The sequence below is a fragment of the Battus philenor genome, unplaced genomic scaffold (genome assembly GCF_028537555.1).
Source record: "Battus philenor isolate CCGP_79_NKW_IND1 unplaced genomic scaffold, ilBatPhil1.0.hap1 SCAF_13, whole genome shotgun sequence".
NCBI classification, from domain to species: Eukaryota; Metazoa; Arthropoda; class Insecta; order Lepidoptera; family Papilionidae; genus Battus; species Battus philenor.
The window spans coordinates 12,803,978-12,820,072 of record NW_027181675.1 but is presented as its reverse complement, the minus strand read 5'-3'; the positions used below and the strand labels follow the sequence as shown (position 1 = coordinate 12,820,072).

At 34.0% G+C, this 16,095-nt stretch overlaps 1 protein-coding gene across 1 annotated transcript; it reads left to right on the top strand.

Moving 5' to 3' along the window:
- Positions 1 to 734: 734 nt before the first annotated feature.
- Positions 735 to 15,427, top strand: LOC137933503 (uncharacterized). Its single transcript, XM_068777461.1, has 5 exons — positions 735 to 856; positions 3,797 to 3,932; positions 4,879 to 4,985; positions 15,002 to 15,094; positions 15,295 to 15,427. Exons 1-5 carry the CDS (start codon positions 735 to 737, stop codon positions 15,425 to 15,427), a joined length of 591 nt encoding a protein of 196 aa, XP_068633562.1.
- Positions 15,428 to 16,095: the final 668 nt, after the last annotated feature.

Below are 16,095 nucleotides of genomic sequence, written 5' to 3'. Positions count from 1 at the left end.
ATAACGATGCGTTAAAAGTATGCAATAATTTCGCGTGTCTTATGTAATGCCTTTCAGATCACCTCAAAAGCCTCATGTCAGTCAATATGTCATACTGAATATATTGATATAAAAACCGGCCATGAACATTTTTTTTTCAAATATGTAATCAATAATATTCTGCGACTTCTTTGGTAATTCTTATTTAAGTTTTCTTCAATTGTTTCTCTTTTTTATTATCAGCTGGTAGACGCTCATTGCAAGACATAGGCCACCCCTAAAGATCTATTTCTATTTATCAATGTTCCGTGACTTTAACTACGTCGTCAGTCTATCTAGTGGGGGACCAACTCATGCCGCGTCTTTGGGCTCGTGGTAACGACTTGACCACCTTTATGGCGTTCGATGTGCTCCGCCTACTGCCACTTTAGACGATGAATTATTAGAGCTACGTCATTAATCTTGGTTCTACAATTATTTATATTACTACTGGGTTACGTCCAGCAGTGGAGGTCGTACTGTAGAAAAGATGATGATAATGATGTCTATTATTGTATACATATAGGCAGTTGTTCTTGTTTAACGTATATAACAACAAAATGAAACTGGGCTATTTCGTTGTGATGACATGGAAAAGACTTAAAGAGATTTATATTAATTATAAACAACAGTTGATAAGTTAATAGTGCTGAAATGATGAGTAGGCTTTTGGTAGAGGAAATAATTAATGACATTCAATCGATATTTGTTGCAGAATGGCGCCCTTCTCCTTAAAGGTTGATGGTTCTTCTCCACAATGCACCACTCCGTCTGAGAGGAACGGACAACGCCTCGTATCTGTGAAGGTTGGCTGCCTTCACATCAACCCCACTTCTAAGTGAGTAGAGTTATATTTTGTGCAATATAATAATATCCTACTGATTTGCCACAAATCGAGATAAGTGCAAGCAATTTTGCAAATAAGTGTAGACACTTGTTTTTAAGAAGTTTTCAGGGACGTCAAGTCCCGCGAGCTACTTTAGGTGTCTTAAAGAAGGTTTCCTATCTCCAATTTCTTCTTTCATCAATAACTGTTTTAAATTTTGTGAGAACTTATTTTCTGCGGGAGGTGAAATAATTATACCCCGAACTTTCTTTGCATATTGTGGTTCTAAATTCGAGAGCACATAATGAAATTTCGTACTATCAACTGTTACTCCGGATAAAAGAAAATGTCCTTCTATTTGCGCAAACCACAGCTGAAGCTCGTGTGCATAGAAAGGTGGAATTTTCATTCCGACACGGCTTGTATCAGAAACAACTGACAACTGCGCACTTGCATTGTTTTCGCGTGCTTCTTTAAAAGCGTCGCTTGACGTCGACGTTTTTGCTTATATAGGTATTTACTCACTACGATTTTTGAATTGCCAAAAGAGATTCTGAAGGTTGTGATCTTATGACCAGAACCGGGGTCTCCAATGAGGAGATCGTGGAGTGCTCCAATTAATAATAATAATATTCGCAGAACGCAATTAATTCGACCGATGCTTATTATGTCATTGTCGTACTGACGTTATGTCATTCTTATGACTCTTAAATTTAAACGACATTTGTATGGTTGCCCACAGCTTCATTTCATTCCATAGAAATGACTTAAAATTAGTAATTTTAAATAATAGTTTGATGATTTTGTGTTAATTTTTTATGGACCCCTTCAGGGTAAAAGCCTCCTCTAGAGCTTGTCATTTTACTCTATCTTTGGCCACTTGGAACCACCCGTGACTAGCCGTAGCCACGATCTCATCTGCTCATCTGGCATTAGGTTTTGCCCTGGCTCTAGTTCCTCGTGGTCCCGTCCATTTTAAACGACACAAAGAGTGCAATAATTAAATTTAATATATATTATTCAGAATTATTAAAACACTTTCCTTTACTATGACATCTTAACGTAATTTATTATGTCTGAAGCTATTGAATTTCAGATAGAGCATACCATACATTAATTGACAACGAACGACCACTTTAAAGCTTTTACAACAATAACCAAACATTCTGTGTTATAATTTTCAAAGTGTATAAATTGTCTTATTAAATTAAAATATAATCATCAAAGTCCAAGTCGAATATGTCTATGACTAGTTATAATAATTATCGCAGTAATGTTCAACGTATATAATATATTTAGACGTATGTAAATTGCTTATAAATTATCCATTGATATGTAATGACTATAATACAGTTTGATTGACATCTGATTGCAGACAATAATTATGTATGATTTATTTATGGTACATTAAATCTCCCTCTACGCGTATGGTAATGCGTTGATTGAATTTAACCTTTCGAATTGATTCAAATTAAGATAAATTAAAGCGATATGTAAAAATTTTTTAAAAAAGATTTACATAAAAATTATGAAAATATATAATACTATGCATTGTGTGTTGCTGGTGGACTTATGAATTTAAGATGTGGTCGTTTATAAAGGACCTTACAGGAAGGTCTCATTCAGAGAGCAATTGGGCTTCTCGAAATTCGTATAAGAACCAAGGTTACGGAAGTAGTTCGAAGAATCGCTCGTCTGAAATGGCAGTGATCGGGTCACATAGATGATGGACCTGATAGCCGTTAGAGCAAAAAGTTTCTCGAGTGGTGACCAAAAACCGTTAGTCGTGGGGTGGGTCTTCCACTAGGTGCACCGAAAAGGTCGCAGGAAGTGGTCGCTTATTCCTTGTAGTGAGCAATTATCGATTGACATAATAAAACGATGTATATAGATAAACGTTTTGTTTACATTTCAGAATAATAACTGTGTGAGCATATAATAATTTATTACTATAATAGAGGCATCAAATTTTTGATTTATCTAACAAGGTCAGTTTCTCTTACGCAATTATAAAAATTCGTCAATTTACAAATGGTCAATTTTAGTTATTGTAATAGCATTATGTTCTAAGGGCTATTTATTTGAAGGAATGCCATGCCCATGCCATGCCCATGCCTTGCAGTGGGGGTTCATCGACTGTTGTGATGAGGACGATAATGATCAAACATAACAATACATAATCAATTTATTAATCAATATTTGTAAATAATAAATTAAAATAAATTAAATATTTGTAAAAGCTACGTACACTTATAAAAATGGCATTAGAAATAAAAAAAAGTTAGTTATACTTCTCCCAAGGCCTAATAAAATTAATATTTGTTTTGTTGGCGACTGTGCAAGGTTTTATAATATTGGAAGTGCACAAGAGGGCACTAAAAAGGTTCCTTAGGGAATAGTCAAAAGAATAAAGGCCATGTGCATATAACAGCTATTTATAAACTCAAGAAAACTGTATAGGAGTCATAAACACCTATGGATCACATGCGTTGCAGTTTAATCAATAAATTACAAAAAGGTGTACTACCTTTGATATCATAAATAAGCTGAAGAAGATAGACCCCTTTCTACCAACCAAACTTGTAAGCTTCTTTAGGAACTTCACTTTGAGTGTAGTTATTATTTATTTCATTGTATTGCCATACCGAGGTAGACTGACGACTTTGTTAAGGACGTCGTAAGAAGCTGGATGCACGTCTCTTTCTACCGGTCTTTTTGAAAATATAATCCACTGTTGGACACAGGACTTCCCATGGAACCCTTATATCCAGTTGTGGACGTCGATTGGCTTTAAAGATTGTGTAAAACCAACAAGCTCTGAGATTTCTTAATCGCATCTTGGATGTATTCTCTTGTAATTCTATGTAGAATATAGATATAAATACACTTATAATTATTTCGATGTACGTTTGTCATGACCGTGTTGGGTTGTTTAACATCTTATTATTCCAGACATGGGCGTCGGAAGTTTCTTATCCAACTTCTGGCACTCTGCTTCATCCCGCATGCGGCGCTTATTCTACAGAACTGTACCGCTATGGCCCAGCTGTTGAAGACCTTGGATGCTTCCTTATATCTAGACACTGAGGTACGGTAGATTAATTTTTATGTTCTCAAAAATAGTTTGTCATGAATGTTAACTTTTTTTTTAAATCGTGGTCTAATACGAAGTTAAATTAAAGTTATTAGTTTTTCAAATTAAAGTTATTCATTTTACCTGTTAGAAATCGAACCTAAAACCACTAATGGAAATATATAATTATTATCGAATAACTTTAAGCAACAAAATGTTATGCTGTATATTTAGTATTTACAGTAATAAATAGGCTTCACTGCAAAAAATTTTAACTACTGATGGTAACTCAAGAAGTCAAGCGCTAATATCCGAGAAGTCGTAGCTCCCCTTTGCCAGTTGGTTGGACTAAATTGGTTCGTTTCTTGGCACCAAACTTCATGCTGCGATCCACCGTTCTAAAGATAGCTACAGGTGGCGCAACTTAATAATGAAGATTCCTCCGTATTCTGGCCATCAGGACCTTCAGCAATAAGAATGAAGAGAACGATGTAAAGGACTGTTATCTAAATAAAAAAAAAGAGTTATAGACATTTTTAGGTAGCCCAGCGATAGAGGACTGAGATTTGCGATCGTAGATCACGGATTCGAAAATACATAAACCAATAAAATTTCCTCTTATAGAAGTTATACAGCAGATTAGATATTGGTAAAGGTAATAAAAATTCCAAAATACGAACTAAATACTGTAGAAATGCGATCGGAGGTCGATCTTATATAATTCACACTTTGTGCATTAATTATGTAGATTTGCCATTGCTAACTAACAAGTTTCCAGAAGATGTGCATCGGCGTCCTCTGCGTACTATAATACCACACTGCAATCGCTAATCCACCTGCCAAATGTGGCGATTATGGTATATCCTCCCATAGATATCTTTGGGGGAGGCTTATACCTAGCAGGGGGCGTCTATGAGTTAGTACGACTACAACGATAACTACATTTTTTACATTTTTACAGGTACAAACGAATTTGGCAGTGGGTGAAACTGTCATGTCGTTTCAAGACGAGCGCCTGACACTAACCAAGACGAAGTTTTTACAGACGATTACTCCCGAAGAAAGCAGGTATGGTGAACTTTTATATTAAATAATAAAAAATAATTAGAATCTCTGCATTTCGAGGAGAAGTCACTGTTAGCTTTACTCGTTTTTAAAGATTCCACGGATTTGAGACTGTAGGATCATGACTTACGGTTTATTGGGTCACAGTTGTTCAACTAGTCATGGAGGGTGTTGTGCTGAACATTTCACTATGAAAACTAATCATAAGTGAGAAGACACGTAAAGGAACGAAAGTAAATGATAGTCCAGCGTATAAACAAGTTGAAGTAGCCGTGGCTATGTCACATAACGCAGAGCAGATGACCTTTAGGGCTTTTTTTTAATCCTCGTTCCTCCTGCTTATTTTGGGGAAAGGACGTTACAAAGCACCCGCTTTGCAATAAATATTTTTTGCATTTTTTTTAATATTAGTTCTTGTTCCGAATAATGGTTAGCTGCTTTCCTGTAGAACTCCCACGAGGGAGGTGACACTTTTCTCTTCCGTTTTCATGTCTATCTCAACCTCGAGATCAACGTGGAGTCCTCCAAGAGAGTCGGCGACGATATGCACCGCTGTCTGGTCCACTTACGGGCTACAGATGCACGACCGGCGCTCCTTGAGCTTAAACCTGTGTGCACTGTGAACATCTGGACCAAACACGTGTCCATCTGAACTTTTAACACACTTTATATAAAGAGATCACTCTAAAATTCGTTACACTCATAATTTTTTTGACAGGTCAATAAGTAGGCGATACTGCAGCGACTAACAATAAACAAAATTTTAATTTGAATTTCGAAAACACTTTTTCGAATAACATTATTATTACCGTATATATTACATAAAAACCATTGATTTTTTAATAGAATAATGACAGAAAATGACAACAAATAATCGATACATTCACCACTTTAAAGGTTTTACACATATAACCAATCAAATTGCGTAACGACATATATTATTTGGTATATTTTTTCTAAAAGACGAGGTAGCAAAACTTTGTGAACATCTGACCCAGTCTACTTTCCAGAAGATAAGCTCAAAGTCAGTCTTGGCGTGAGACATTATATATTTGACTGAATGTACATAATAATACTTAAGTGTATATTATATTGTATACACAATTATATGTAACACTGACACGTCATGTTTAAACAACTTTATAATTTGTCAAGCAGAAAAGTGATGCTGTAACATGTATGTACAATATGAACGTGTGTGTGTATGTAATTGCATTAGAACGTGATAAATTAATGTCTGCCCGCGACGGCATTGATGATTCAGTGTGCGTATAGTCGGAAAATCTATAGCAGCATTTGATCCGGTTATGTACGACGAAGTTGTGGATGTCATCCGCAGTCCGCATAGCACCGGGACCAGATGACATAATTTATAAGATAGTCAAACTCCTACCGCCTGATATCATCCAGATCTTAGTCCTGATCTTTAATCAATAATCAGAGCCGTACGCATGCCAGTGCTTCGAGCAGGCAAATCCTCGTGTCAACACCAGTATCTAAAGGTCCTAGACATTTTGAAATCGTGAGCTTTTACTCTAGTAAAAATGGAAAAAAATGCATTAGCTTTTTATGTACTTATATAATATCATAAGAACATGAGAAATTCCAAATTTAAATTTGTAGTTATGTTTTTTTTTAATTCACCGTAATTATGGCCAGACTAATATGTATTGTAAAGGTATGGAAAGTTAATACGTCATCTGGAATATTGATCCCGCGTCACTGCAACTAAGAATGGCAATAGATGGCCTACGAGATCTCCTCGAAGAAAATGTAAACCTCTTTGGTGTAGTATCAGCTAAATATTAAGAATAAAAAATGTGTGTGTAAAGTTTTTGAATTTAGAATGATTTTGACCATTAAACGGTAAGATTTTGACATGATTAATGCATTTTTAATATTTAATTTGACCATCTTCAACTACATAGCACTAAATAGTTAATGCTTTATTCAAATAAAATTTATTCTTCTCAAACCAGCTTCTGAAAAGAAAATTTCGGAGAAGTGAAAGAGCCGGAGCTGAATATGCCCGCAGGTTAAACTATAGTTATTATAAAGACTGTAACTTGGACTGGAACTTCTTTTGGGCGGACGCCAATCGAAATAGGGTGAGATTTAACACGAAACGTGCCCTTTTTTACCCGAGATAGGTTTATAAATTAATACGACCCGTAGTTTGCACGATGGATTTGGTTTTAAATGTTCTGGAAAGTTCGTCTTTTAAACAAGCCATCTTTACATGTGCTGTTGGCTGTTAAAATTTGTTTATTATTTAAATACCGAACAACGAGAATACAGAAATTCCATTGACATCTAAACACGATATAGATGCCATATGATTACTTACTCTTGAGGAGATTCAGACGTTCACGTGTTACTGAAAACATCATGTAGAATATGAAATATTTTATGTTTATACACAGGTGTTTGGTTATAGGTATAAAAGCTATAAAATAAACGCATAGCTCATTTATCAGAAAAAGCTTTAAATCCCTAGCGCCTATTTCTAATCATTTTATATAAAATTATAACTTTGAAATATGGTATATTATTTTACTTTTTATTAGAATGCGAGTGGCCAATAACTTTTGGTAGATGAATTCTGCCGCGACAGATGGTAAGAAATATAATTAACTTAATATGATTTAAACCGAGTAATGAGATTGTTTTTTATTATCATCACGTTGTTCATTATTTATGTAACTGTTAATTATTGGATAGGCCGTTTAAAGATTTTAAAACACTAATCAATCACTCTGTATACATCGTTGCATTGCTTATCTGGATATAAGATTAGAAGTTTCTTTAGCTCTCTTATATAAGCGTTCACTAACCATTAGTCATATGCAATAAAACGATGCTTCGATGCTAAATATTCATTCAAGCGAGCTATTTGTGATCAACGCCTTAAATCAAAGATTAGTACGACTTTTCAGTCTACTAATTTAATTGCATAGGCGTCTACCAAACTATATAGTATCCGAAAGTTCAATCAATTTTAATTAGCGATTAATCGCTTGTAAATTTACAGCGTTTTTATTCGAGCATCTAGTTCTATGTTGATGATGATAATTTTGATGAATGGTGTGTCTATAAAATACGCATATTTAAAATTGAATTTAGTCAAAAATAATTATTCGCATTTTCCATAATTTTTTTAGATTAAGACTCGTTTTGTTGATTAGCTATGACAGGCAAGGTTTAGGAAATAAACGCGTTGGGTGCTGGAAAAAATGGTTACTGAAAACCCTGAAGTAGATCATCTTTATTGACTCGATGTTTCATCTCACCTAGGATATAAAGAATGCGCTCTTGGTAAATGAAAATGAAAAGTTGAAAGCAAAAAAGCCAATAAGACCGATAGAAAGCGTCCTGTATCCAACGTCTTCAGATGACATTAACGAGGTTTATCATAATAACCTCCTATCTTGTACTTCCCATATCTATCGTATCGTACGCAGGGACAATTTTTAAAATTTATTTTTAAACAAAATATTTTTTTGCCTTCTAATCTTTTTTCTTCACAATGTCATTTATTCATTCATCTTTTTAATTCTTCACAAATTCTTTCGTTACTTTCAAATTTTCCTTATTCTTTCAATCATCACTTCACTTTCGTCACTTTCCTACTAGAATACTAAAGGTTTACATTTTGTTCTATTTTGATTTATTTTTATTTAAGTAAGAAAAGGATCAATATTTAGCCACTTCCGCACATGCAGTCGTAGTCGTGCAAAAAAGTGCACCGCCCGCCAGCCCGTTGATAAATACGCATTGCTTGCATTGTTGGTTAAACCAAAAGTTTTGTGCTGCCACCCGATGTAATTTGGTTAATTTGATGTACAAACGCGCCTGTTCAGCTACGCATGCTGATGTTAAATATTTAATGGAATCTGGCGTTATTTTGCGGAAGTCCATCCTGAGTTTTTTCATACTTTTTTGACCAGTCTTGTACACTTTTGTGTTTAGCCTACTTGTGCCTATCATACCAAAGTTATCTCTCCACTTTGTGGAGTCCGTCATCCGTCATCCGGCTATATGTTCTACGCGTTATTTTATCTGCCCACTGTTACTTCAACTTGTTAATCCGCTGGGATATCGATTACCTATATCTTTATATATATACCTTTTCATATACTTGTTATGGTTTTGCTTATATTCGTATATTTGACTGGTTTGGTTCTAAAAGCGTATTTGATAATTTTAAAAACATACATGGTAAATAACAGTTGCTAGTCGGAGCAATTTCTTTGCATTTCTTATTCCAACAACCGATTTTATTTAACCTCGTTGAAGCTTGTCGGTTGTCTGGAATTAACTATGTATTAGTTCTACCTTTTTTATGTTGTATCTATACCTTCTTTTATTGTATTCTTAGTATAAAATAGGAGTGATTATTTAATTCAAGCAGCTTTATATAGAGGTTTGCTTACTATTATGAACTCTGGAAGAGTTCCCGTCGGCCCCTAGTAATAAACCTTTTTTTTTAATAGACTTCGTTAGTAATTCGCGACGAATGACCAATTTAATAGGGGTCTTAATAGGATCTTCAGTTCGAATGATTCACTCACCCATCGTTTCATTGTTTTTAATTTTAATCTGAAAAAATCGTGACTACCGCCTTGAGTCATGTTCTAAGATCATCGATTACAATGTTTCCTTTCATTAAAAATTATGTTTTATTCGTGACAGAACCTATTATTAGCACTATGAGCATATTAGTAGCTCAAATTCTGAATGTCCAATAAAACAACGAACTCTTAACATTATTTTTTACATTATATACATACTACATGTATGTATATAATGTATAATAACCGAGCTGCAGTGGTAAATTAGAGCAAGCCTTCTGCTCACTATCCTTTAAATAAAAATATAATATTCTTCTGTTGCCGAGTTTGCTGTTTCTTTTTACTTTCCACACGTCTGCAGGCTATAATTAAGGATCCGGTGCACTGGCTATATTCATTAGCTTCTAAACTATTGTTTACCGAACCCGAGTTTCCAAATGGTTAGTTGAAAAATAAAATCCTAATGGCTGTTTAACCTGTGGTTAAATATTTTACGTCAAAGAATAGTATTAACGTCTGTTTATACAGGATGTTTGGTTATGGATGTAGAAGCTTTAATAATGTTTGAAAACATTTACACCTGAAACCAATCTGTTTAAAATCTGTTTCTTTTAAAATGCGACTAGCATATAAAGTCTGCATGTATATGTATATGTGGTAATTTTAATTTTTTTGACATACAATATGTTATTTATTATTTCTGAAACTGTTGATTTTTGTGAAGTATTTACGATATATTAAATGAACAAATAAGCTATACATTCACCCCTTTAAATTTTTTATACTTAAAAAAAGTCATCAAGTACACGTATGTAAAAATGAAAACATAGTTACATTGTTAGCCACCATAAATATCAGCAAATATTTGTGCGTTGATCCCATAACTCTGCTCTATGACTAAATATTAACTTGTTCAAGATTTTTACAAATATCTGTAAGTGTCATACAACTATGTTTTAGCTGATTGACAGCCACTGCAAGGCATATATCTATCACCATAACCGCCACGCTTGGCAGGCCGGTTGACGATCGCAGTGAGGTATTATGAGAAATAGAGGACGTTACTGCCCATCCTTTGGACACTTGTTTCTGAACAGAGAGAATCCTATATGATTAATTCACAAAGTAAAAATTATATGAGATTATATACAGAGAATCGAACCCGAGAGTCACGATCGCAAGTCCCAGTCCTTTACCATTGAGCTGTCACTGCTCTAAACAAAGTAATGTTATAAATAAAAAAGCAGTGTTTTGTGTTACATTAAATAAGATTAATGTATGCTTGTAAAATTATTGTTTGCGAAGTTACATAGATTGTATAATTTTTCATAATAATGAAAGTTGTACAACTACATTTCATGTCATTTAGACATTGAATTATTCTGTGCTAGTAGTTTGACAGTAAGGCGCAAATGTGTCCACTTTGATTCACACTAAACAAGTAATGACATTATATGTTGCTTAAACTTTAATGTCTATATTTACGTTTTATTTGGTTTATTTTTTCCATTGTCCTTTTTTCATTATGTATTATCGTTATATATTATAGTAAATATTTTTAGCATTTATTATTTTAGTTGGTGGACGCTTATTTACAGAATGTCCCGTAATTGATTATCCTGGAGGGCCTAATAGATCCGCATGAGTAAAAAAAGTGTGAAAAAAATTACAATCGATGCTCAAAATATGAGGTTTCTTAATAAAACACGCTTCCATTGAACTTACTGTACTTTCTTTATGTGTAACGCTTAGAAAACCAGTGATTGGTTATTCATATTTTCATAAATTTTTTCGCCAAAGGCTCTCAAACTTCGTCTTATAATTTTTTTTAACAAATTTATGTTAAATTTATAAAGTGATATTTCATAAAAAAATATAATAGGTACTCATATAATTTGCTGCATTTCTATTATGAATGTCTTTGAGGAATACGATGACATGAAAACTTCCACAAATTTCATTAATTTGCTACCATAGTGAACATCAAAGTACAGTAAGGTCAATAAATACGTCTTTTTATGTGACTTCTAATTTAGGCATAGAATAGAATCTTTTTATTTGGATACTTTTTTGAGCTCTTCTTTAGACACTCCGGGATTATGTATAACTTTGTTATCAGCATACTAGTAGCCCAATTAAATCAAAATATTTATTATTATGATATTATCGAACAAAGTCGGAAGAACATTGAGACTTGATCGTAGGTTGAAGGTTCGATCCCCGGGATACAATCTTATATAATTTACAATTAATTTTTTATTTGCATTAATTGTATAAGATCGCTACTGCTCGTAAACAAGTTTCCAGAGGATGGGCAGCAGCGTCTTCTACGTACCATACGATTTTGAGATCGACATCCCGCTAGCCAAACGTGGCGATTATGGTATATCTAATATATAAAATTCTCGTGTCACGGTGTTCGAACTTGAACTCCTCCGAAACGGCTTGACCGATTTTTACCAAATTTTATATGCGTATTCAGTATGTCTGAGAATCGGCTACTATCTATTTTCTATACCCCTAAGTGATAAAGGTTGTTCACACTTAAATTTTTTGTTTTAATTTTTTTAACGAAATTTTTCGTTTTTATTTTTTTTATGACACAGCATACAAAAATACATACAATCATAAATTTTCACCCCTCTACGATCAACCCTTATTTTTTATTTGTAAATTAAAATATCAATTTTTTTTTGCAAAACAACGTTTGCGGGATCAGCTAGTTAGTCTATAGATATCTTAGGAGGAAGCCTATGCCGTTGCAGTCGGCGCCTACAGCTTGAAAAGACGGTTATACTATACTATTTACCACTATTTTATACTATTTAATATACTATTAGTCCAAAGCTTTCCTAAAATGGAAAATAAAATAAATTAAAATAAGCTCATTGGCTTAGGTTTGGTTTTTTTGTCGGTTACTATTTTTGTTCTTCTGCGTCAATATTAGAGTTAAATATTTATTATTTTAGTGTCTTGAAATGTAATTTACAAGGTGATATTTTCTCTTCCTTTATATGTATAATATGGCTGTTCGTTACTTTGTGATAAAAAATGATGCGATTCTATGCGCAAACATAAATTATCCAAAGTTCAAAAGTTAACGGTCCGCTGTATTATTTATATTTATTGCTCAGTGCATAGGACAATAAAATTTGAGATGACTTTATGTAGTTTCTGCTTCACAGTTATTTATTTTTAAATAATAAAAATTATCTGCGATTTCATAAACCTGTTTAAGTTTAAGTCATAAGTTGATATAACCTGAGTTTAGCTGATGACAAGTCTTACGCTCTATCAATAGCAAGGCAACAGTGTCCAGATTTTTAAATTAAAAATTTTGTGCAGCACTATGTTTTATTTTGTACAGTGACAAAACCGTAAAATTTATTGATTTATTTGTATTATTATCTACTTCGCTGCAAGATCGATTTAGAAATTAGGAGGTCCCCACAAGAACGAAAGTTATAGACGTGGAATTGCTCATCTGTAGTGCAAGCGATGGTCGTTGTGGCCGAAAAGTTCCTCAGTGGCAACCACGAGGTCGTAGACGCGGCGAGTGTCACACTAGATCAGAGTTCCCCAAACTTTTTTGTGTCGTAGACCCCTTGCCATGTTTTTCCGTGGTGGGTAGACCCCCTACTTACCAGATATTGATTTCCTGTAAATTTCTAACTGTAGTGAAGTATAGTGTTAAAAACTTAAAGTAAAAACATATGTTAATTTATACATTTATTAATTTAATTTAAATTAAAACTACTCAAAATAAAATTTTGTATCTGTTATGTAAAATATATGTAACAATAAATAAACATAAAATAAAGTATAAGTAAAATAACATAAGCAACAAGTCAATATTTTTAGTGATAAGATGAACCTAATGCTTTTATAATAAATTACCAATATTTGGCGTCAATTTTGTAAGGGTTAATCGTAAATCTCCTCGGCTAATGATGTCCAGTCTCTGGACCTCCATTTTCATTTCACGGACCCCCAAATTTTTTTTCGCTGACGTAGACCCCTTGCAGGTTGTCATAGACCCCTAGGGGTCGATATAGACCACTTTGGGAATCACTGCACTAGATGGACCAACGACAAAATCAAGGTCGCGTACCTTCATGTTACACGTAGTAACACATGTTGTTATGTCATGGTTAAAATGTTTATATAACTTGTGTATCTAAATAAATAAAAACATCGAAAATAGATTCACCAACATTGCATCTTAAACGTACTGGCTAAAAGAATCATATACCATTACCGTGAAGGTTGTTACAATGACACATTTGTTACGTATTTACGCTACAATCATGATCGCTGCATTTCGTTCGTGCACATTACGAAATAGCCAACAGCCTCGGAACACGTAAAAACCACTCGGACGAGAATAATCGAATAGGTTTTTACCTGATTGAATCATAAATGTGAAAACTATAAAATCAGTTAACCTTCAATAAAAGTAACATCGCTATTAAGTCAGAATTGAACGTTTATCTTACTTATAGCTGCTCCGATAGATTTTTATTGCTTGAATTGAATACACCTGATGCATTTGAAAAAAAAACTGTTAATGTTTATACAGGGTGATGTGAAGAATTTAAAAGTAAAGCAGAATTGTGGATCTCTTTGCTGTTAATTAATGTAAGGTATAATCTATCCCAAAATCAATGGTTTCAGAAGTAATAGCCGAATGATAATGCAATAACGTAAAGATATAAAAAATAAGAAATTATATAATAAAAATAATTACTGTTTACTATCTCTCTCTGTAGAATTTGTACGTTTGAAGATTCATTAAAACAGAAAAATAAAATAATGTAACTCATTTCAAAGTGATCATCTTAAACCCTATTGTTGAACAATCACTGTGTATATACATGCATTTTATAATTTACTAGATGTTACGGATATACATTTTTAAAACAACTACGGGTTTTATGCATCTATTTAAAAATATGAACAAAAACGCAGTTTTGGCATCTCAAACACAAAGTTTATAAAAACTTTCCCGGGGATATGCCTAAAAATTTACCAAATTTTCACGGCGATTGGATGTATAATTTTCGATTCTACATACAGATATACAGGCAGACAGAAAAACATTTATGTATAGGAAATAGTTGCCCGCACAGACTCTCTACTGCCTGTAGTTTATGCACCATATGAATTAAAATAGAAAAAAAAAATTAAATAACATATATAAGGGTAAACTATATTTTATTTATTGTGAATATGTTAAGTAAATATATTAGTTTTATGGTGAATAAATATTGAACGATGTAACTTCGATTAACTTTTTCTCCTCCGGTGAAAATTAATAAAACCTCTTTCCGTTCTTATCACAGACGTTCCAAATATATTATCATCATATTTATAGTAACAGATTATTTAGCATTTATTAAATAGTATGTTTAACACTTATATTTAATATCATATTTTGTTTTGTTTCAGGGCGAAATTAGAGGAAGCGTTTTTTAATACAGATAAATACCTGGAGGAACTTCCTGATACAATAATGGATGATCGTCTCAGAAGGAAATTGGTGTAAGTATAAAGTTAGTTTTTAAATAAAAAATACCATGAAATTAGATGAACTTCTTTTTAAATCGCTCTGTATATTATTAGCGAAGCGTATGTGTCCACCCATTGTGCCGTATGTAGAAAAATAATTTCCATGTAATTAAAAGGGTTGCTGGCAACAAAAAGCAAAAGGAGAAAAATATTTATTAATTTACAATGGGTAGCGGGCAGAAGAGCTGGTCTGATTTAACATCGCAGCTCGGAACTCCCCTGATGATGGTGGTAGCCAGCTGCATGATCTTCCCTGACTGGTCAGGCGGCAGCAAGTCGAGAGCAGGGAGCGCTAGTAGTTCATAGGATGTGTTCGTTCCGGTGCAAGGTGATATAAGTTTAACCTCAGTAATCTTAGGTAATTTTTAGTATAAAACTCGCATCTCTTTGGGGTGCGAAGCGATATAACGGTTGTAGCGTGAATTAAATGATGCCGTGCGAATGAAAAGGACCAAGACGTGAATTTATAACGTAAATTCTAATTGGCCCCGGCGCGTGAGACGTCACGTAGCTGGTGAACGCAACCGACACAAAGAGTGGGCGTCGGTGCGTGAGATGTCACCTAGCTAGTGAACGCGACCGAGGCCAGGATCGTTCTCCCGGGTAATCGATGTAAACTGCTGTGGCTGGTGCGCGGGCGCATTCGAATGTTTGTTATAAAAACAAAGATCCGCTGAACCAATAGCACGATCCCACGACCCCACGCCACTTGAGATATACCGTTCCCCGCCAAGGGTTGAACCATTTTTTTTGCTGTATTGCGATTTATGAGATGTTTATATTTTCTGGTTAAAGTTATAACTAAGATTTATGAGACGTTAACTTGCAACATTACACCATAAGATGAACGGACGACCTTTTTAAGGATGTTGCAAGACGCTGGATGCAGATCCTTTACAACTGGTTAGTTAGAAATAAATGGGAGAGGTCCACGTCCAACAGTGGATATCCTTCGGTTTACATGACGATGACAA

Excerpts from the sequence above, each read along its gene's own strand:
- LOC137933503 (XM_068777461.1), top strand. The coding sequence starts at position 735 with ATGGCGCCCTTCTCCTTAAAGGTTGATGGTTCTTCTCCACAATGCACC. Across the intron at positions 857-3,796 it reads CACATCAACCCCACTTCTAA|ACATGGGCGTCGGAAGTTTC; the intron begins GTGAGTAGAGTT and ends TTATTATTCCAG. Across the intron at positions 4,986-15,001 it reads ATTACTCCCGAAGAAAGCAG|GGCGAAATTAGAGGAAGCGT; the intron begins GTATGGTGAACT and ends GTTTTGTTTCAG.